The 21,983-nt window shown below is 34.6% G+C and overlaps 2 protein-coding genes across 4 annotated transcripts in view; one reads left to right on the top strand and one right to left on the bottom strand.

Annotated features, from left to right (window-relative positions):
- The window catches only part of MACROD2 (MACRO domain containing 2), a 1,889,795-nt gene that overhangs the window by 1,593,888 nt on the left and 273,924 nt on the right, over positions 1-21,983 (bottom strand). The window lies entirely within an intron of this gene.
- Positions 4,071-17,680, top strand: FLRT3 (fibronectin leucine rich transmembrane protein 3). 3 transcript variants are annotated; one of them, XM_011370379.2, is made up of 3 exons: positions 4,071-4,304; positions 12,424-12,622; positions 14,146-17,680. In XM_011370379.2, exon 3 carries the CDS (start codon positions 14,189-14,191, stop codon positions 16,136-16,138), a length of 1,950 nt encoding a protein of 649 aa, XP_011368681.1. In that variant the 5' UTR covers positions 4,071-4,304; positions 12,424-12,622; positions 14,146-14,188; the 3' UTR covers positions 16,139-17,680. The 3 variants fall into 3 exon arrangements, with proteins under 3 accessions (XP_011368681.1, XP_011368686.1, XP_011368671.1); XM_011370369.2 differs by having other exon boundaries at positions 4,072-4,304; positions 12,424-13,176; XM_011370384.2 differs by lacking the exon at positions 12,424-12,622.

Raw genomic sequence — 21,983 nt, 5'->3', positions numbered from 1 at the left:
CAAACTATCTTCCTACCTTCCTGAAATAAATTCTGGAATGAACATGAGATAAAGTTTTAACAAATGAGAGTGATTCACAAGGTTCTGTGCAGGAGCCTCTGGAGGTGACCACTCTTCCCTTGAACACTGCAATATGGGAATGTGATAGGAAAAACTCTTACTAGGCTGCCTAAGGGGAAAGTCACCATAGATCCATTGTATATAGCCTGAGGAAGCTGTCAACACTGAAAAAGGTAGCATACTAAAAGACAGAAACTGTATTCTTGTTGACATATTTTACACAACTGTATCAAGCTTTACCTGACCACACCTTATATTTGAACTTCCCAGTTACATAAATGAATAGATTCCAATTGTTGATTACACAGTAAGTAAGACTTGAACTTTCAATCATTTGCAACCAAAACATTCTCAACTAAAAGCCCACGGCATTTAAAATACCAAAAGCCTAAACTTTTCTGTTTGTTTTTCACACAACTTTGAAGACTTTATTCTCATGAAGAATGGTGAAGTGAAGAACAAAAATCAAGAATGTTTCTAAAACTTTAAAGAACTTTAATACATTCTAAGATTAAATCACAAATATCATAGTTGAAGGTGGTCTGAGGGTCATCTAGTCCTCGTAGCTTCTTTTACAGGGATATTCAATGAATTTGTGTACAATGAATGATTGAATGAATGAGTAAATGAGGTAGCTTAAGTCTAGACAGGTTGAAAGACCTGGATTAAATTGTTCCATGGAATAATTATGTATTATAGTAAGTTTCAGCTGGGAGTTGTTTATCTTTAAAAAGATTTGGTTTGTTGTTGTTTTCATTTGGATACACAAGTAAGTGACAGAGCCTGGGAAATTTGATTCTAAATCCAATTTCTCCTGTCCATCAGGGAACATCTCATATCCTCTCACAAAAACAGAAAAACACAAAGTTCTTTGATATGAGCAGTTTAGATAATCCCATTGTTTTAAAACTGCAATATGCTATTGGAATTCATTTTCAAGCCAGTTTACAATCCAAAATACATTTTCTCATGCACAGTAAGTCCTCACTTAACATTGTCAACAGGTTCTGCAATTTGAGAGAACAATGTATAACAAAAGCAATTTTATCATAGGCTAATTGATAGAAAGAAACAAGAGTTAAGATCCTATGGCATCTCAGCAATGTTATAATAAAATGACTTTAAGAAATGTTATTTGAGGATCTGCTATATAGTGTTAGATTTACAGGCTAGCCGCCCCCAACGCGCGCGCGCGCGCGCGCGCGCACACACACACACACACACACACACACACACACATACACACACAATGCAAAACAACAAATACCTTTCAACCCAAAATGTCTACTAGAACTCAACTAAGTTCTAAACCCTGGGAACATAAGGCCACAAAATGCATGAAGACAACAGAAAGAAAAAAAAAAGCCAACAAGGAAATCTATTTACCCACCTCCTCCCCCATTTATTTTCTGGCTACAGAACTACTTCAAAGGGAAATTTTGACGAGTGTGAAAAACACTGTCATTGGCTTTCTCCTAACTCCCTTTGTGTACTCTTCTACCACTTCTTAATGTCTCTTTTTTCCAGATGCTCAGATGCTCTCATCTTAAGAATGATGGCTACCATTTACTGGGTACTTACTATGAGTCAGGCACTGAGCTAATAAACTCAGAAAGATTTAGTAATTTATCTATAGTCAGGTAGCAAAGCCAAGATGGAACCCAGGTATGCTAGACTCTGAAGCCCTTGCTCTTGAACATTAGACTACTCAGGTTCCTCCTCTCTGAGCTGAGTGCTCCCTGCTGTATGAATCTGCCCCTGCCTAACTTTCACAGCCTAAAAGCTTGGTGGTGAAGCTGCCTTTCCTCCTTGTCCTCCTACCAGGACAGCCATGCCGTAACTGTAGCTAATCTCCCTTAGGTAACAAAAGAAGAAAGCAGTCTAAAGTAACTTAGGTAACTCATACTCTTTCCAGAGGGAGTACATATTGTTTCAAAAGGGGTACATATTGTTATAAGTTCACTTACAACTGGCAGAATTTCAGGCAGTTGATAAGGACAGGAAGGTAAAAAAAAAAAAAAGCTTATATATTTTTGGACAGGGTAGGATGGGGGCTGTCTTAAGTGTTTGCCTCCAAAGTCAGTGCCCCTAGATTACATTTTTCACAATCTCTTGCCGTCCACATTTCAATTTACATTTAAAAAAAAAAAAAGCAACAATACATAATTGGCATTCAATAAATTCCTGCTGCTTTTATTTGCCATGCTGAAACCAAAGCCCAGAGCAGATAATAAGAAGTCATTTAACAAATGGCAGTCTAGGGAATGGGAACTTCAGAACTCCTAACTCTCAGGCCACTACAGTTCCTTTTAGATATCTATAACCAAAATACTCCATTTATCTTCCTTTTCTGTTTAATACTTTTCTGAATGGAGACAAAACTGATTAAATATGGATATAAGCCCACAGGATTTTGGCCAGGCAAAAAGTCTCTTTTAAGTATAACCAACTCTCATCTGAAATAGCTTTTAGAAAGAATTATATCATAAAATAATTTAATCAATGTGTTTGTTTTGCAGTAATTGAAAAAAAAAATCACACTTTATTGATAGATTATCTGTTATTCTCACCTCTCTTTCCTCCAAAAATTCAACAGCTGCATCTCAGTTTAACCTGTGTTAACATTTCTAAGAAACTGGCTTTCCAAAAGACGTTAGAATTCTAAAACTCCTAGATTTAATGGGTCCTCAGAAACCAGTAAATGTGCAATCACAGAACAATAGGGGTCAATATACCTCTAATCAAGGGTCGTCTTCTAATTTGATTCTACCCATTCTTGAAGAGGAAATCAGAAGGTCAAACTGCTATCAAAGCAGCATAAAAACAGATAAACTAATGAAGCTAATGAAGAGACCTTAATCAAATACTTCTGGAAAACAATTAGTTGGCTTCCTTTAGAAACAAATATTCATAGAAACTTTAAAAAAACACAGAGGAGAATGTCGTGAACATCTAAGAACAAAACAGATAGTATTAGTTTAAAGAAAATGTCCTCCAGGTAAATAGACAAGCAAAATTCTTCCCAGCAACATTTAAAAGTGAAATGCATTTATGGGCCCAACGCAATTATTGACCAAATAGCAGAAACCAGTCTATGAAAAATCATAATAAAAAATATAAGTCTATAATTCTGGTAGTTATATATAGACATTTCTAATATCTGTTTTGCAATTGTCCAGTGTTTACTCATGTACCTAAATTAAAATAAAATAATACACACAAAACCACCCGTGAAAGGTTTTTTTTTCCTTCTTAAAATGTTTATATCTTAATCCATGTTCAGAGCAGCAAAAACATATCAGAAAGTATTCTATTTAATTTTTCTAAAACTTTTTATTTTAGGGGAGATCACCTAAATATGAAAAAATGCAATATCTACTGGGCTCTAAAGAAGATGGACAAAAAGTTAAAGTGTATAAAAATATTTTTATTTCCTCAAAATATATATAGAATGAGAACAATAACTTACTCATTACTCCCAGGATAAAGGTCTGGTTACTTCAATTATTTTACCTTTTGGCATCCTTGTTCCCATCCTCTTAAATAAATCAGTTATTTATTTGAACTTACTTTCTATTCATTAGTCAGATAAATATTCACAGTTGGGATGACTAGCCTTCATAATTATAACATTATTGTAATCGGTCAATAATAAAGATGTTTTATTTAATGTTTTAATACAGATGGATTAAAAATCAAAAGAACCTGTGCTTTTTTATCATAATCTTACATCTATCCTTCTAACATGCTTGTGTTTTTTAGAAACTTGCTACCACGACCTTGTTGTAGTAAACTTTAGAAAATGTTGAGATTCCAAAAGGCTGCCTACAAACCAAATGGCATGCTAGCTTTGGCAGACCGAGAGCCTCATTTTGGCTTCTTTCACTCCCTCTAGCGTTTGCAAAGCTCATCTGCCTGATTATCCAGTTACCTCACTGAATAAGAGCTCAGCTAAGTCCTGCCCATCTATGACATCACCCCCTTATTCAACCACTGTGAGGTGAAGCTTTAACTTCAGACTTGGAGGTGGGCTGTGTGCAGTAAACTGGAATGCGCTCCCTCACTCACTCCTCAGTGGAGGAGTGATCCGAAGCAGGACAAGCTCAGGCTGCAGCTGCCGTCGGCTTTGTGTGGACTGGACGTGGAGCTTGGGAGAGGGGGAGGGTTATTACTCCAGTTCACCGTCTGTGGAATTACAGCTATAGCAGCAGTATACATGGGATTGCTTTTTCTCGTCTTTCCTGGTAAGTGTTTCCCATGATTTTCCTTATGTTGTCCCAGAAAGTTTGCTTGGTTTTACTCTCTAGAAAGAAATGACTTGGTACCATGAGGCATCCAAATATAAACGTTTGCTCTGTCACCGGTACAAGTAATATATGTGCGAGCCAGCCAAAAAGGAAAAATCTGACTATATAGCCAAATGCAAGAAGTTTCTTAAAACCTCTTCCATTAAAAAAAAAAAAAAAGTAAATGGTTATTTTCAGTTTTGTGTAGGTTGCTATTAAACAGAGCCTTATGGAAAACATTAAGTTGGAAAGTTAAATATTAAAGACTACAGGGCATATTTTTTTTCACAGAGAGGAAAGCGAAAGGTCTTGCTAACTTGGTGTGAACTGTATGTGTGGTATGATCACCAATTTCTGTTTTTACAACTGTGAAAGAAAATCAATAATCCCTCAGCCCATGAGTACGCAGTACATGAGAAGCATACATCTTGCTCACAGCTAGCAGAGCTACTCCTGGAGACTTGTATGCCTCTGTAAGGATTAACAGCTACACCTAGATTTGAAAGCTTGTACTGCTATCCTACCAGAGCTGCTTCAAGCATTTCAGGCTTGCAAATCTCAACTAGTGAATTTAACTTAGAGGAGGGGAAACTCTCTTCCAAACCATATCCCATCTCCTGTAAAACGCCAAAATCCATTGCTTGGGCAAATGTAGTATGTGACTAGCATATTGATTGGCAAAGTCTACTCAGAAAAGCTAACAAAGCTGAGCCTGGAAGCTATGCCTGATATATGCAGCGAGTTCCCCATGGCAGGAGTGAAGGAAATGAGTAGAGCTCTCATCAAGTGGAATATGTAGAGTATCCATTCACTTCCAATTTATAATAGGAAAATCTTATACTGAAATAAATACTTTTAAACAACAAAGTTTTCAAAAAATAGTTAAATGTATCTTCTGAAAAAAAATTTCAATGAATTAGGTCTGCAACAAAATGGTTGCATTAAGAGAAAGAGTGCAACAGGCCTATATTTTCTCAACATTGGGGAGGGGGGATTTTTAATTAACTATTTATGTAAAATTAAAAAGAAAAGAAAAGCCTTGATATTTGCCAATTTTGGAACCAAATTCTCTAATGGTTTTAATAATTAGCTACTTCAAATTTTCTTAATAAACCTATTGGCTCTAAAATGCACATACATGTTATTTCATTAGCAGAAGACAACATGAATAAAGCCACTAGAAAAGTGCTGCAGCTGTAGCAATACCTTTCTTTTACCACTAATTGCATAAGAATATACTGACCAGCATAAACATAAAGAACGAATTTGTCTGTTTTCAGAAAGGACCACTAATGCTTGCCCCAAAGTGACAGATGACTGATACTAGTCTCTTTTGAAATGACTAAAGAAATTAATCCTTTAAAAGTACTATAAAATACTAATATTACCATTACTACCGATATTATTAATAATATGCTAGGCTTTAATCTATAAGAAGATTAAATCAAAGATATGCCACTTAGTTTGCAAATACATGTGTGTACACAACATATACACATATACATACACAACCACATACATATATTTATTAGCCTGAAATAAAAAACAAGGTTACAAAGAAACAAGATTGCATGTATTTGAGTAGAAAAATCACATCTAATTTTTTTAAATGGCGCACTGCCAAAACAAATCAAGTCAAAGGATCGGCAAAGATATTATTGAGTAAATAAACATAATAATTTCATAAATATTGTGTTCCTGTATAATACTAACCATCAGTTATTAATCGGGCTTTTCATTTCTCTGTTTGTCCTCCTACCACCTTTTAAATTAATTATGGTTAGGTTCACAATGTCCAATTAAATACTTCCTAAACATTAACATTTGCGAAATACGTAATTGGATAGCAAATAAAGTTTTTACAAAAAAAAAAAAGAAAAATAAAATTTGTCATAACCGAATGTGGCAGCAAAATAGAAGGTATGTTCCTTCTGCTTTTAAGTGATAATTAAGGAGCCACCAATTCTATCAAAACTTTTTCAGAGCTAAATGAAGCAGTGTGAAATAAATTTGGTTGAAATCTTGTGGCTGTCAGACTTTGTTAGCAAGCTATTAATTATCTTTATCCCAGTTTCTTCTCTAGATTATATTGCCCAATCAAATAGAAACTCCAATTATGTTCAGCATCTCCTGCCTAGGGACACAGGACCCTAATGAACACTCAGTGTCTCCAGATGAAAAATACAATTATCAGCTTTAAACATGCAAGTGCACTGCAGAGAATTGTCTGCGCTTTACTTGGCCATACAACCTAAGGCTGCCTCCTCTTTCTGGATTATTTTGAATAATTTTAAATGCTACAAAAATCAGTAGAAGAGAACTTGCCTTGTCTTAATATTATGTTAATGCTGCTTCTTTCTGCTTTTTATTTTTGATATGTCAATGTTCATACAGATATTAAATTAAATCTGGTCATTTAAAAAATTGGTTTAAAACTGCCATTTCAGTGAAGCCTAACTTTCCCCCATTTTTAAAGGTGGGTGGGCTACATAACAAAGACTGTGATTAATGGCAAGATCTAAAACTAACTTAAAAATTCTGAATAAACCCCTCCTAACTATTATTTTATTCGCCCAATTTATTTTAATAGCATTATAAATAATTGTTGAAAGTCAAATGAAGACTACCATAAATGAAGTCAACAAGGGAAATAAGATTCAGTAAATTTTCAAAGGCTGTAATTTCTTCCCTCCATTTCCCCTCTTTCCCCCTTCCCTCCCCACTTCCCACCGCCGCCCCCTCCTCCCTCCACCTTTTGCCCCAGAGGCCTTCACTGTTCTTCTCAACGGGAGGCTTTGTTGTAATTAAACCAGAGAAAAACTGGCCGGCAGCAGCCCACATCTGACTTGTGGTTTCTGAAAGCAGTGTTCTGATAGAGTGTACTACCCCCCAGTGGGCAAAAACTCTACAGTAAATCTCTCGGCAATATTAATTCTCAAAACTACATTTTTCTCTTCAGAACATAAAAAGGGCTGTTTCTCAACTTCTTCTATTATTCCGCCATTTCAAGAACTTATACATCAACAGACCAATTTCCAAGAAAGAGATGGTTTGTAAATGTCTTATGGAAAAACTCTTCTCCCTCTTAAGTAATATACATTTCAGAAAATATTTTCCAGTTTCAGAATGCAGATCAACAACATTAAACTTGGTAAAACATTACACGAAAAAAGTTTTGAAAACCGTGTTTATATTGCACAGAAAAGGTTTCAGGACTTTGATTTACTGACAAGAACTCCAGAGAAAACAGATTTTAAGTGAAAAGGAATGAAACATAATTTAAGCAGTTGCTAAATTTGCATTTGTTTTGCATATGCATAATCTCCTTCCTACCCCCAAATCAAGTGTCAGGAATATATAAAAAGCTCTATCTAAGTATTAGTCTGCTTAAATGAGAGGAGGAAGAAATTGCTCTCACTTGATGAGACAATGACAGCTTTTGTTCTTTATTTCACTTTTCTTGTGCACAAGTTACCGTGGCAACTTTGAAAAGAAAATCCACAGACCACATTTGGTTAAAGTGTGCAACTGGACTGTGGATTGATCAGTTTATGTGTTCTTGATTTCCTCTTCATTTGTTTTAAATCAATAATATGATTCTCTAACATGAGAAAACAGGGTGTTTAATGATCTTGGAGGTTTTCACCAACCACCACAGTGCTTGGTACACAGTAGAACCAAATATTTGTTGTACTAGTGTAAGAAAATTTGAATATTAGAAATATTAAGCACATCAACCAAATTGTATTCACAACACTGAAAAAAGAATTTCAGGTTTGCAATGGGAAAATATTTCTGGTTTAATAGAAAAAGTAAGCATAGTTTTAATTGTAGTTGCTTAAAAGTCAATGCGAACTTAAAGCATGTCTCTTGCCCCAAACTCTCTACTGCTCACCTTCACCACTCTCTAAGTTAATATCTTATTCAGTCTTACAAGTCTTGGTTCTCTAATTTACTTAGTCTGGCTTTAATATCATAAAAGGAAGCAGCATTCACTATGACGAAAAGATAACATCCCAGTTTGCCTTTTTGTTTTAAGGATGCTCCATTTAACTTTACAAGCCAAAATAAATGAAGCAGAAATTGATTAATTTATCACAAACCTATTAGAGAAAAGAACTAGTAATAAAAGGAGAAAGTAAAAATCCTTTGCTTTGGAACTTTTATTCCCTATTTTGCATAAATAAAACAAGAACTTCTTCAACCTAGAAAATAGTCTGGATAAAACTAAGTATGAAAAGACACACTTGCTTCTCTGCCTCTCAGCAAACCCTTCAGACTTCATGACTCTCAAGAGGAGAGTTAGAAGTCCTTCTGCTTGCCTGGCATTAAACAAAAGAATTGGAACTTTCCTGAAATCTGATGATCGTGGAAAATTTAACTGCCAGACAGGCTGCTTAGAAAGCATTTTGCTGTCACTATCAACTAACGTGATATACTCCAGTTTTTCAGTTTAACCATACATGTAGTTTATTTGAATTACCATGTCATTACAAAGACTTAGCATTCACAGATTGATAATTTTGTTGTGCGTTTTTTAGCAGCAATTTAAGCCTTCGTAAATAAATTACTTTCTTAATACTCTAGATTATGATTGCATAAATTCCAATTTACCTAGAAATATTCACAGACTTGGATAAATTTGATTAAGCGTGTGTTTTTTTTCATTCTTATACTTCTACTCAAAATAATAATGCAATTAAATTAATTTGGATTGAAAGTTCTACGTGTCATTTTACTCTTATATCTAATGTTTTTAAAAATTCTCAGCATTAGAAAATGATGTGAAGCAAATCATTAAAAAGAAACTGAAATCTGGTTTAAGATTTTTAATAAATAAGCAATGATTTCAAATCAAAATAAATTTAAATCAAAAGTAGCAAATAAAGGATTTAAGAAGTTAGCAATATCAACATATAATGTAATCTTAATCTAAGTGTGATCAAAACATGAGAAATACCTTCTCATCCCAAACATTCCCACCTCCAAAATATTGTAGAGGCAGAGAAGGAATCATATAAACATGTAAATTGGCTCAAGTTCTTGATTTTATTTAAATACAAGTTTTCTATTCAGATACAACTTCTTGAATTATATTAATTTTCTTAACATATCTAAAAATGATAGCATCCTTATTTATTTACATACTTTTTTAGGTGTATCATGAAAATAAATTTAAGGCTTTTCACAGACTTGATGATTACATTATAAATGCTTTAAAAAAAAAAACTCCACAATTTTTATTTATAAAAAGAGAATAGAAAAGATCCATATTAAAAGATCCCAGTGAAGTAATTATGTTTTTCTTATTTTTTCCTTCAGTTTTAAATGCGATATATTGAAGTAATGATTTAATTTAAAACAATTTTAAAACATTCCTTTAAGTAACCAGGGCTCCATTTATGTTTCTCCCCAGGTTACCTATTAACACGATTTTTCTAAAAAATCGATTTCTTTTTGTTCAGAAGCAATGGCCTCTTTCAAGACTACACAGAAATAAAGGCTCTGAAGCTGATGTTGTGGAAACCTGGCCACACTGTCCATGCCAGTGGGGGTCATTTTTCTTTTCATCATTCACATTCAACTACATGTCTCTCTATGTACGTGAATATGTAGAACCAGCTCAGAAAGAGGGAAGTCTAAGGACAGGGGCAAGATTGCTTATTTTAGATGGGGAGATCATTACAGCCTTTAATATGCAAAACCAAAAAAAAAAACAAAAACAAAACAAAACCTTGATTAGCCTGTAGTTTCAAATATAAAAGGGAAGAAGATATAATCTATAAAACACAGTCAAACACGAATTGAATTGTTTTGAGCTTAAGTAAAAGGAATAGGGTCTGGTGAGAGAATCTTCATGTCTGAAAGAGTATCCTTTCCACAGAAAACTGTTTAATGTTTTTGCCTTTCATTTTAATGAAGTTTTGGGAAAACTGGCATTTTCTAAGAATTTAATGAGATTTAAGGCTTTCTATTAATCCCACATTATTACCACTATGGTATTAATAGCAATGTGAGTTTGCACAGCAAACGGAACAGAGAAAGCAGTTTCACAACTGTGAAACAGGAAAAATAAATGAATTAATCTTCCTTCTTTTCATACCAATTTAGAATATTTTTCCTTTCTCTTGGTTAAAACTGTAAAAATCAATACATATCCTTAGAGTTTGATTTTGATCAAATATTTATAGTTCAAATACAAGCTTTATCTCTGGCTATCATTATGGTCATCACTTGGACACAGTCTGGACACAGTCAACAATTTTCAATCCCTACTCATCAGGTTCAACTAGAGTATGTCCTAGAATATGAGAAATGCCTGATTACTGGTGACATTTTAAGCAGGTTCTCACTTGTGATTTTTATTGTGTTTTTTAATTAGTTTCTAATGCAATTTAACAAAAGCAATTGTTTTCTAAGCTCAAATTAACCCACTTATTTTAGATGTTGAATAATTTTCAAGCTTAGAAAACAAGCCTTTTAAAGTAACTTTTAAATTATAATTTCAACAGCTTGGTTTTCCATTTTCACCTACTGAGAAAGCAACAGTTTTCAAGAAAATGTACTATTAAAAGTCAACAATAATGAGCAAAGCCCTAAAGGCGTCACAGTAAAACCTCACATTAAACAATAAATCATTTAAATTTTCCTCTGTGGGCACTTTGTGATATCCACTTGAGACTACTTTAGCTAACTGCTAACTGCTATTTTTGATTCAAGTCGCCTAAATAATAAATTAAATGTAACTGTAAATTTTTTAAGTTTCCTTTTGTTAATGCAGTCTCTCTATGATAGCATTGGTTTCTGGGGGCAAACTAAAAGAAATTAAATTTTCAAAAAGAACCAGAAGCACAAATTTTGGCCTTGTTTAACATTCACTTTCAGTAGTGTTTGAATTCTGGAACAGATGCTATCCTTGTTGGATACTAGGTAATTACTGGGAGAGAAGCAAATTGCTTCTGCTTTAGTTCTAATTTCAGCATCGAATATTTCCATGATACTCTAATGTTCCCAGAATGTACAGAAAGCCCCTGAGCAGGTAACCCTGGATCACAGATACTAATCCTACCCATCTCCCCCATCCACCAAAAAATTCTTCATGTATATTAGATAATGGACAAAGCAGTCATCATTAAAATCACTGGTCTCTTTGGTCAAGCCTTAAATCATGTTTCAGAAATGAAAAATACACTTATTGGAAAATGGCATGTTTATGTTTGAACCCAGAGAAAAATGCCTTGTCAGGTTTTGATATGTTTTCCTAATGGTTATTACAAGGAGATAGATTGAAATATCTTCCTTTCCATTTCAAATACAGACTTCTCAAATTCAGTTTGCTAAAAGAAAACTAAAAGTATAGTCTCCTGAAAAACTAATGACTTTTGGCTAAGAACACCTGAGTAACTAGAGTTTTAAGGTCATCGACTAGTCCTCAGGAAACACTTATAAGAAGGAAGGTAATGGTGGTCACATTCACAATTGGAAAAATTGAGGCCTGCAGGAAGAATTAAAGAAGGCAAAGAAGGCACTGAACTAATAAAAATAAAAGCTTCTAAAGAAAACACTTCTCAACCCTTTAAATTGTAGATTGTATAACTTTGTAAAATCATATTCAGAAATGTCTAATAAGTTACCATGAAATTTGTCACAGTCCTTATTATGTATTTTCTCACCTCTCTGACATGTATTTTTCTTCTTTTCATACACTTTATCATTTTATACCTCAGATTTAAAAGTGAACTTTTAAAGATTGGCCTGACCTGAATTCAAAAGCCATGGAAGGGGCTTACTGCCTCTTGAATGAAGCTTTGCTTCTGTGTTCAATTCAAAGTGACACGTGACACTAATAATCAGTTAACAGTAGAAATTATCTGTTTGGTGACAATCTCAACTTCAGCTTCTACTTTCTCTCTCTCTCTCTCTCTCTCTCTCTCTCTTTCTCTCTCTTTCTAACTAATTACTGTAATGAAAGATGTGTTGCTTGAAGAAGAAAGAATTGAACGTAAATTTCTAGGAAATTTCTCTGGTATGTTAAAGTTCATTATTAGAAGTTCATTTAAACCTTTTACTTTCACAGGAAATGCTCAGACCCAGTATTTTTTAAGGAAGAGATATAAAAGAAATCTAGTACACTTCCTTTTTTTCCATGAAGAATATTTGAATTAAGGTTTCTTTACCTCTTAAAAAAGAATACCTGTTTTTGCATAACGTGACTGCACCAGATATTCTAAGAAAGCAGCAAGAAGCAAAAGCTGGAAATAGCTATTTCACAGCAGGTAATCATACCTCAGGATGTGGCTACTGTAAAAGTTTATACTTGGATAATCCTGGATGGGAATAAAGGTAGGGGGTAACTGCCTGAAAAACCTATTACTATACAGGCATTAGCATCATGAATGGCTTTCTTCATGAGGATCTGAAGTTACTATCTCTGACCACATTGCGCAGAAGAGCCAATAAGAATTTCAAAGAAAGCAATTTTCACTAAGGGAATTAAGCTACACAAAAGAAACCTTCACACAGAAACTCTATCAGAAAGAAAAAAAAAAAAAAATAGGAAGCCATGTGTTCTACATAGTAACAGGAAGCTGAATTGTTTCTGGTCCCCGATTTAATGAGCTTACCCGCCATGCTGAACCACAGCTGGAATTTCATTGACAACTGCGAGCCTGATCTGGAGGTGTGTGCGGCATAGGATTACTTGAATAAACAGTGAAGAACATTTCCAAGGACTAAACAAGAGTTTATAAGTCCCAGCCCCTCACCAGGAAAATAATATATGTGCATTGGATTTTCACTCACGCAAAATTTACTCACATCGTTCAATAAGGTAGGAAAAATATTAAAGTCTTTTATTTTCATGCCTGAAATTATGAAGGCTAATTAATACCTAAAGGTGCAGAAGAAATTATATTACACAACAGATCAGTATAAACCTATGAGTCCTCAGCCATGGGGAAAGTTGAATCATAATCTAGATTAGAACTTGAAGAAAGATAAATATATTGTGAAAACATTATGAGATAGAATATAATGAAACATATGCATGAAGCCATTAAACCATGTAGTACAAAACATAACAAAATGAGAATAAAAGCAAGAACTAATTTAACGTAAAATGAAATTTTCCACCTAGATTAGGTAGATGTGTTAGCTATGTAATTCTTTCCTTCCTTAAAGTTGATGGGAAAAGGTTTCTTCTGATGTACCTGCTAGAAATACCTATCAAACAATGTTTAACAATAATAATAATAATAATAACATCAATAATCAAAACAAACAATTAGCTTTGCCTCAGGATCTCAAGAGGTATGTGACTATTCCTGAAAAGTGAGAGAATATTTTACTACTCATTTCTATACCCACATAGTCAACTTAATAAAAGGTAGATAAAATTTTGGTTTTTAAGAACAATAGCATTATTATCTTTAAATTTAACATCATATCTTTATGTCACTTCATTATGAATATTAAGAAAAAAATTAAAAATTTGGTCAGTGACTTGCTACAAAATTGATATCAAGTAGTACAAAAATATTTTAGAATACTCAATAACTTTAATTAAATTTAACATTTCAAAATTAAATGTATTTGGGACATGTTTCTTAATACCAGAAACATTTAAAGGAAAGAGATTATATGATTGTATTCATTATTAGCTAGTAAAAATCCATAAGCATGCAAAAAAATTAAATATGAAAGTGATTATAGATGTTTTAATTTCCATGCCTATTTAGAATAGTATCTTAAGTATGCTGGTCTGATTGCTTTCTCTTTTCTTTAACTCATTCCATTTTAGGGCTGTGAAGCTACCTTGTGTAAAGACATCAATACTGCTGACCATGATCAGCCCAGCCTGGAGCATCTTCCTCATCGGGACTAAAATTGGGCTTTTCCTTCAGGTGGCACCTCTTTCAGTTATGGCTAAATCCTGTCCATCTGTGTGCCGCTGTGATGCAGGTTTCATTTACTGTAATGATCGCTTTCTGACATCCATTCCAACAGGAATACCAGAGGATGCTACAACTCTCTACCTTCAGAACAACCAAATAAATAATGCTGGGATTCCTTCAGATTTGAAAAACTTGCTGAAAGTAGAAAGAATATACCTATACCACAACAGTTTAGATGAATTTCCTACCAACCTACCAAAGTACGTAAAAGAATTACATTTGCAAGAAAATAACATAAGGACTATCACTTATGATTCACTTTCAAAAATTCCCTATCTAGAAGAATTGCATCTAGATGATAACTCCGTCTCTGCCGTTAGTATCGAAGAGGGGGCATTCCGAGACAGCAACTATCTCCGACTGCTTTTCCTGTCTCGTAATCACCTTAGCACAATTCCCTGGGGTTTGCCCAGGACTATAGAAGAACTACGTTTGGATGATAATCGCATATCCACTATTTCATCACCATCTCTTCAAGGTCTCACTAGTCTGAAACGCCTGGTTTTGGATGGAAACCTGTTGAATAACCATGGTTTAGGTGATAAAGTTTTCTTCAACCTAGTCAACTTAACAGAACTGTCACTGGTACGGAATTCCCTGACTGCTGCACCAGTAAACCTTCCAGGTACAAACCTGAGGAAGCTTTATCTTCAAGATAACCACATTAATCGGGTGCCTCCAAATGCTTTTTCTCGTCTAAGGCAGCTGTATCGACTCGATATGTCCAATAATAACCTAAGTAATTTACCTCAGGGTATCTTTGATGATTTGGACAATATAACCCAACTGATTCTTCGCAACAATCCCTGGTATTGTGGGTGCAAGATGAAATGGGTACGTGACTGGTTACAGTCACTACCTGTGAAGGTCAATGTGCGTGGACTCATGTGCCAAGCCCCAGAAAAAGTTCGGGGGATGGCTATCAAGGACCTCAATGCAGAACTGTTTGATTGTAAGGACAGTGAAATTGCAAGCACCATTCAGATAACTACTGCGAAAGCCAATACAGTGTATCCTGTTCAAGGGCCGTGGCCAACACCAGTAACCAAACAACCTGCAATTAAGAACACCAAGCACACTAAGGATCAGCAAACCACCGGGAGTCCAGCAAGAAAAACAGTTATAATTACTGTGAAATCTGTCACCTCTGACACAATTCATATCTCTTGGAAACTTGTCCTACCTATGACTGCTTTAAGACTCAGCTGGCTCAAACTGGGCCATAGCCCAGCATTTGGATCTATAACAGAAACAATCGTAACAGGGGAACGTAGTGAATACTTGGTCACAGCCCTGGAGCCTGATTCGCCCTATCGAGTCTGCATGGTTCCCATGGAAACCAGTAACCTCTACCTGTTTGATGAAACTCCTGTTTGTATTGAGACTAAAACTGCACCCCTTCAAATGTATAACCCTACAACCACCCTTAATCAAGAGCAAGAGAAAGAACCTTACAAAAACCCCAATTTACCATTGGCTGCCATCATTGGTGGGGCTGTGGCCCTGGTGACCATTGGCCTTCTTGCGTTAGTGTGCTGGTACATTCATAGAAATGGATCACTCTTCTCAAGGAACTGTGCATACAGCAAAGGGAGGCGGAGAAAGGATGACTATGCAGAAGCTGGAACTAAGAAGGACAACTCCATCCTGGAAATCAGGGAAACTTCTTTTCAGATGTTACCAATAAGCAATGAAGCAATCTCAAAGGAGGAATTTGTAATACACGCTATATTTCCTCCTAATGGGATGAATCTGTACAAAAACAATCACAATGAAAGCAGTAGTAACCGAAGCTACAGAGACAGTGGTATTCCAGATTCAGACCACTCGCACTCATGATGCCGGAAGGCTGGCAGCAGACTGTGTTTCGGTTTTTTTAAACCTAAAGAAGGTAATAGGAACCCTGTTCTACTGCAAAACACTGGAAAAAGAGACTGAAAAAAGCAATGTACTGTACATTTGCCATATAATTTATATTTAAGAACTTTTTATTAAAAGTTTCAAATTTCAGGTTACTGCTGCGATTGATGTAGTAGAGATGCCTGAACACAATTCTATATTTTAGTATTTTTTAGTAATTTGTACTGTATTTTCCTTGCAAATATTGAAGTTATAAACCATTTACTTTGTGTTCTACTGAGTAAGATGACTTGTTGACTGTGAAAGTGAATTTTCTTGCTGTGTTGAACAATCAGGACTGCATTCACATGAGATCCTTGTAGTATAAGCACAGGCCATTTTTCACTTTGGTATTAATAAAATGTAAAAAAAAAAAACGGCTGAATGAGAAAAATTAAATTCAAAAAATATTTATGAAATAATGTTCCAATTATTAAATTTATATTATCCCAGTGGTATTAAATAAATCAGAATATGTGAAGTAATGGGCAATATCAAACTTGCTGCATATCTCCATTTTTACTATAAAAAAATTAAATATCCTTAGGAGAGTAGGCATATCTTCTGAACTGAATACATCAGCTGGCATTAAAGGAGTGTGAAGTCTGTTAAAGCCATTGTTAACAGAGCTTTGAGAATAAAAGACTTCACAAAAATAATAAAGTAAGCATGTTTCCAATTTAGGGGGAAATCTATACTTAGAAAAACATAAAAACTTAGCCTTGAATAGCATAATGAACACAAATACCAGAATCGCATTTGGGTTTTGCCTATACCATCCTGATTTTTGAAAAGTGAACCTTAAAGATATAATTGTTGAGTTGTTTTTTTTTAATCATAAAGGTGTCAAAAAACCTTATATGTATTAAAAAGGTAGTGTAACCATGAGAATTTCCCCTCAACAATGCAGAGAAAGTAGTACTTTAAATAAGTGAGAATTTAAAAGAAAAATAAATACTAGAAATCAAATTTAGAGGTGGTTTATGTGAAATGTTTTAACGCTGTACATAAATCTTCAATTTATTTTCACAATGATCAAGATTACTGCCCATTACTGTCACAGTTTTCCATATAATACATAATAAACATGTAACATTTCTTTCTAGCTTCCTACTGAATTGTGAGCTATTACTTGTTTAAAAACCACATCACTTTTCTGTTGCCATAATTTTTTTCCAACAAAAAACCAAAGTGCATTGTACGCCCTTTGGCCAGTCTTGTATGTGCCTTGATCCAACGCTACATGTATTCAGCTTTTAAAATTTGACAAATTTTTCATACTTCCTTAAATATGAAAAATTATGGTCTTATTGCTGAATAAAACAAAAAAAAAGTACAAAATAATCGTGCTTGCTTTTTCGGGATTATGTTACTATCACTAAAGTAGCAAAGTGCCCAGCACATTAGTCCTAAGCACCCCATGTATTTTTCTAGGCATAAAAATAAACATTGGCTACAAATAAAAGAATAGCAATATACTGATCTTGTCTATCATTTTACTTCACAAAGAGTTCAGTGTTTAATGCATTAAATAATTTCCTAACAGTCTTTGGATATACTCTTATTTTATTTATTCACTGCATTGATGGAAAACTTCAAAAGTGGTTTTGTGACCTTTCAGTCTTTTGTCCACTGCTGCCAAGACTGATACTTTTGTCTTTGAAACTCTAATATTTTTTTTAAATGGCTTTTTTGTACTGTGATTTGGCATCAGAGGATTTGAAATCTCAGATCTACCACTTACAAGGTATGTACCTAAAAGCAAACCACTTACTCTTCTTAGCTTAGTTGCTTTATCTGTAAAATGGGGCTAATGCTATCACCCACCTCACAGGGTTGTTGTGAGGATTAAATGAGACAATGTACATGGAAATTATATGATGTTCAACCAAATTTAAGTTAACTACTATTCAAGAAAATTTAGCCATGTGTTCCCAGAGTTTTGCTAGATATCGTCGCTTCTGCTATATTAACAAATATCTCCGATTGCCTATGAAACCTCATTATTCATTGCCGTCTTCAAATGTTTCTCAATACTTTTCTTTTGACTTCTGTTATGAAGGTTAGCTGTTTTCTAGGAATGACTTAGCTAAGATAAATATGATTAACATCAATATAGAAAATATTTTCTGAAGGAAATTTGACTTTGCTTCCTGAGGTTTTGAGTAGTTCAGCTACAGTTCTGCCAAAAGTCAGGGAAAGAGCTGAATGGTTTCAAGTCCCTACAAAACTGAATTTATAAAAATCCAAAGGCCAAGAGATTATACTATTTTCCAGTTAGTATATATTTCATGACCACAGAAAATTTTGTGTGTATTCTAATACATGTATTTAAATTTTACCTGAGATAAATCAGACACAAGTTTTAAACCAGCAGATAGAGACAGCACGAATAAAGATTTACTCTACCTAGGCTTGCTAAGAAATCCAAACACTTTGCTGAAAAAAAAAAATACACATCTTTTCAATAGAACAACAAACCACAGATCATCTTAAAGGCACTAAATTAATTACAGATACATTTGCATATATCCCAAACTAAATGTTCACAATTTTTATTGATCAGGTACTAACAGAGAAAATTGTAGAGGGAAAAAATCCAATCCTGAATATAAAGCTTATAGATTTAACAAGAATACAACTAGGGGAGCTAAAAGAAAAAGAGGGGGTGGGGGGAATCTCTCCCTTGTTGAACATTTAACAAAATCAAAAACTGTTTTTGGATGCAGCCACTTGTAACTGCATAAATCAGTGGACTTATGCTCTCATTCCCTATTAAAAACAACACTGTGCTATGTCTTTCAGCAAGTCCAATTTATTAAAAGTATTCTCCTGTGCCCCAGAAACTAGTAAAAAATTGCTTTACTAACTACAGTTTCTGAGTAAAGCACATTTTATAGCTATATACCAACATGACAGTTTTCATGAGGAATTCAAAGAGACCTACATGCTTTAAAACACCTGAAGTGTGGGTGTTAAAGGAACCAAACCACCACTAAATTTACTTTAATATTAGCTCATCTGCTGCTGAAAACAGTAGTGGCATTTAAAATTGTAATTCCTTTCTCCTACTTAGCATGATTAGCAAATCTTAATTTAGCACAGTCTTGGAATTAAAACTACTGTATTTTATGCTTTTAGACTTTGGTTAACAAAAAATGACTCATTTATCAATCACTTAAGAACTGGAGTTCCCTACAAATAATCTCAACAGATAATGACCTTTACTGAGTGTCTTCTATATTATAAATAGCAGAAGCCTGCCTTCAAGAAGTGCGCTGTCTACAGGTTAAGGCATAACCACATAATGTAATGAAAGTTGACTGCAACTGCAGTAGAGAAGAAATAATTACATCTGTTTGGATAGATCAAGGAAGACTTCATGAAAGAGGTAAAATTAGGGCTGGATATTGAAAGATATGAAGGTATTTAAGGAGAAAGCAAGAAAAGTAGATACCAACCAAACCATGGGAGAGAAAATGGTGAACGAAGTGATGGAGATAGGAAAATAGGGGCAATGTTTTTCAATGCTGACTATACCCCTCCCCTCCACTAGTTTCATCAAATAGTGATGACTTGAAGAGACTTTTATTAAGATAACCAGCCCTCAATATAGACCTACTAAATTTAAATCTCTTAGGTTAAGACTAGGCATTTAATTTTTTTTAACCCCAGAGGTGATTCTGATGAGGTTGAGGACCACTTTCTTAGTGAATGTTTGGGGAAAGGCCAACGGTCTAGCTGAGATATAGGACCCATGAAGGCAGTAAGGCTGGAAAAGTTTTTTTGTTATTGCTGTTGTTGGTTTTTGCTTTTGTTTTTATGTTAGGCTTTGTAATGTGTTGAATTCCAAGATGAGAAGTCTGCAAGATATTCTTTGGCAGGTGTGTAAACAATCAGTGCACTCTAGGGACATTTGTAAACATAAAGAATATTGCATGATGAACAAATGAGGAGAATCTGGGAGTAAGAAGACAAATTAGAAGGCTTAGAAGAGGAAACAATGCACTGAACAGTGGATGGGTTTTTGTTTGTTTGTTTGTTTGTTTGTTTTTAAGGTGTAATTCAACAGATACAGGAAAGGTAGAATTCCTAGGAATTGGAAACTGAGGAAAGAATAAAAACTGAAGATGATGACTTTCAGCCAGATAAGTAGCATGTTGGTGAGGTAATAAAGATGGAAAATGCTAGAAAAGCAAATTTCAGAATATTTTGTACATATTTGGTTTGAACAGGTGATCATATGAACAATATAGTTTTACGCTGGCTAATTATTAAGAGTGCCTTCTTTAATCTTCCATAGTGACACAGTGTAGATGATAAATTATAAGTGCCTTAGGTTTAAAGTACTTTTATGTTATCCCTCTGGAATGTCTATCAGGAAGTTGGAAATGAAAGTCTGGGGACATATCCTCAGCATCAAGAAAGGGAATCCATGTCTAACAGGTTACTATTAAAGTTTAGAGGATGGACGAGATCACCAACAGAAAATGAGCAGAGAGAGAAAAGGAACAACTGCCCTTTGTAGGGATAGAAGAAGGAAAAGGAATCCAAAACAAAAACAAAGAGTGAAAAAAAAAAGAAAATGAGTCACAAAGAAGGTAAAATCATGAGAAGAAAATATTATTGAAGTCAAAGAACTAGAAATATTAAAAAAAGAGGATGTCAAAAATTTAGTCAGGAATATAGAGGAAGAGGATACTGCTGAATAAGGAAAATGGGAAGCCCTTAAGGGATTCTGAAAGCAGTGTCAGCACAGTAATAAGGCAAAAGCCTCTAGAATGTTGACAGGATAATGGGAGATTTAAAAAAAGAAGAAGAAAAGAAACAATGATTAAGACTATTCTTTAAGAAGTTTGGAGGGTGAAGGAATCTTGGTCAGTTGTGTGATGGATCAAGATAGATAAAAAGAAAGTGAATCCGAGGAGGGATATTTGTCGACCACAGGAATAAGAGGCAGTATAGATTTAGGAATCTATAATGAGGATGGAAAGCATAGTTCATAGGAGAAAAAATTTGAGAAGCACAAGAGATGTGGTCCAAGTCATGGCTGTGATTCTAAGTTGACTGAAGTAAAGGCTATGTCTGAGAACCTGCAGTTTTGGAAGAGTCACCAGCAAGGACTACAAAGTCACTCAGAGAAATGGAAAGGGTTGTTATGAAAGTGAGCTTTATAAAACAGGACCAAGGGAGATGAGAAAATAGCCCAGAAATTAATAGGAGGAAAAAAATTATGAGATTAGGTGATGTAGATGTAAAACAAGCACTTCAAAAGAAAGGTTTATGAATAATGGAGATGGAAACAGTCAGGAAAGTGATCTTCCAAAGGCAGGGAAAATTGTTTTCAAACTCCCTACCTATATCCTATACTCCTCCCCTCCACTAGTTTTCATCCTATAGTGACCACAAGAGGACAGGTAACAGGGAAGGACTCATCCTCAGGGAATAGATGTCAATTAATTCAAGGTGGTGGAAAGAATGCAAAGAAAAATAACAGTTACATGGGAATTTGGAATCCAAAAGTAAAGAATTGCAATGGGCCCAGTGGAAGCAGTTAGGAGATGGGCCAGAAAAGAGGCCAAACACTTAGATAGAAAGAGACACAAAACAGAAAAGTAGAGCAGAGGAGAGCATTGCACCTAGGACTCTAACAGATAATCAGAGTTAAAAAGGATGTTGGTCATGAGAGGTCACGAAACTTATTTAAATAGTATAGACATTCTGAACAGATAAAAATAACTAGAATAACTAAATTAAACTTGCTCTATTCTTTGAACATCACAAC

This window comes from Pteropus vampyrus, unplaced genomic scaffold (assembly GCF_000151845.1).
Source record: "Pteropus vampyrus isolate Shadow unplaced genomic scaffold, Pvam_2.0 Scaffold7, whole genome shotgun sequence".
In the NCBI taxonomy this organism is placed as follows: domain Eukaryota; kingdom Metazoa; phylum Chordata; class Mammalia; order Chiroptera; family Pteropodidae; genus Pteropus; species Pteropus vampyrus.
The sequence above is the reverse complement of the archived record's forward strand: the minus strand, read 5'-3'. Positions and strand labels throughout refer to the sequence as shown.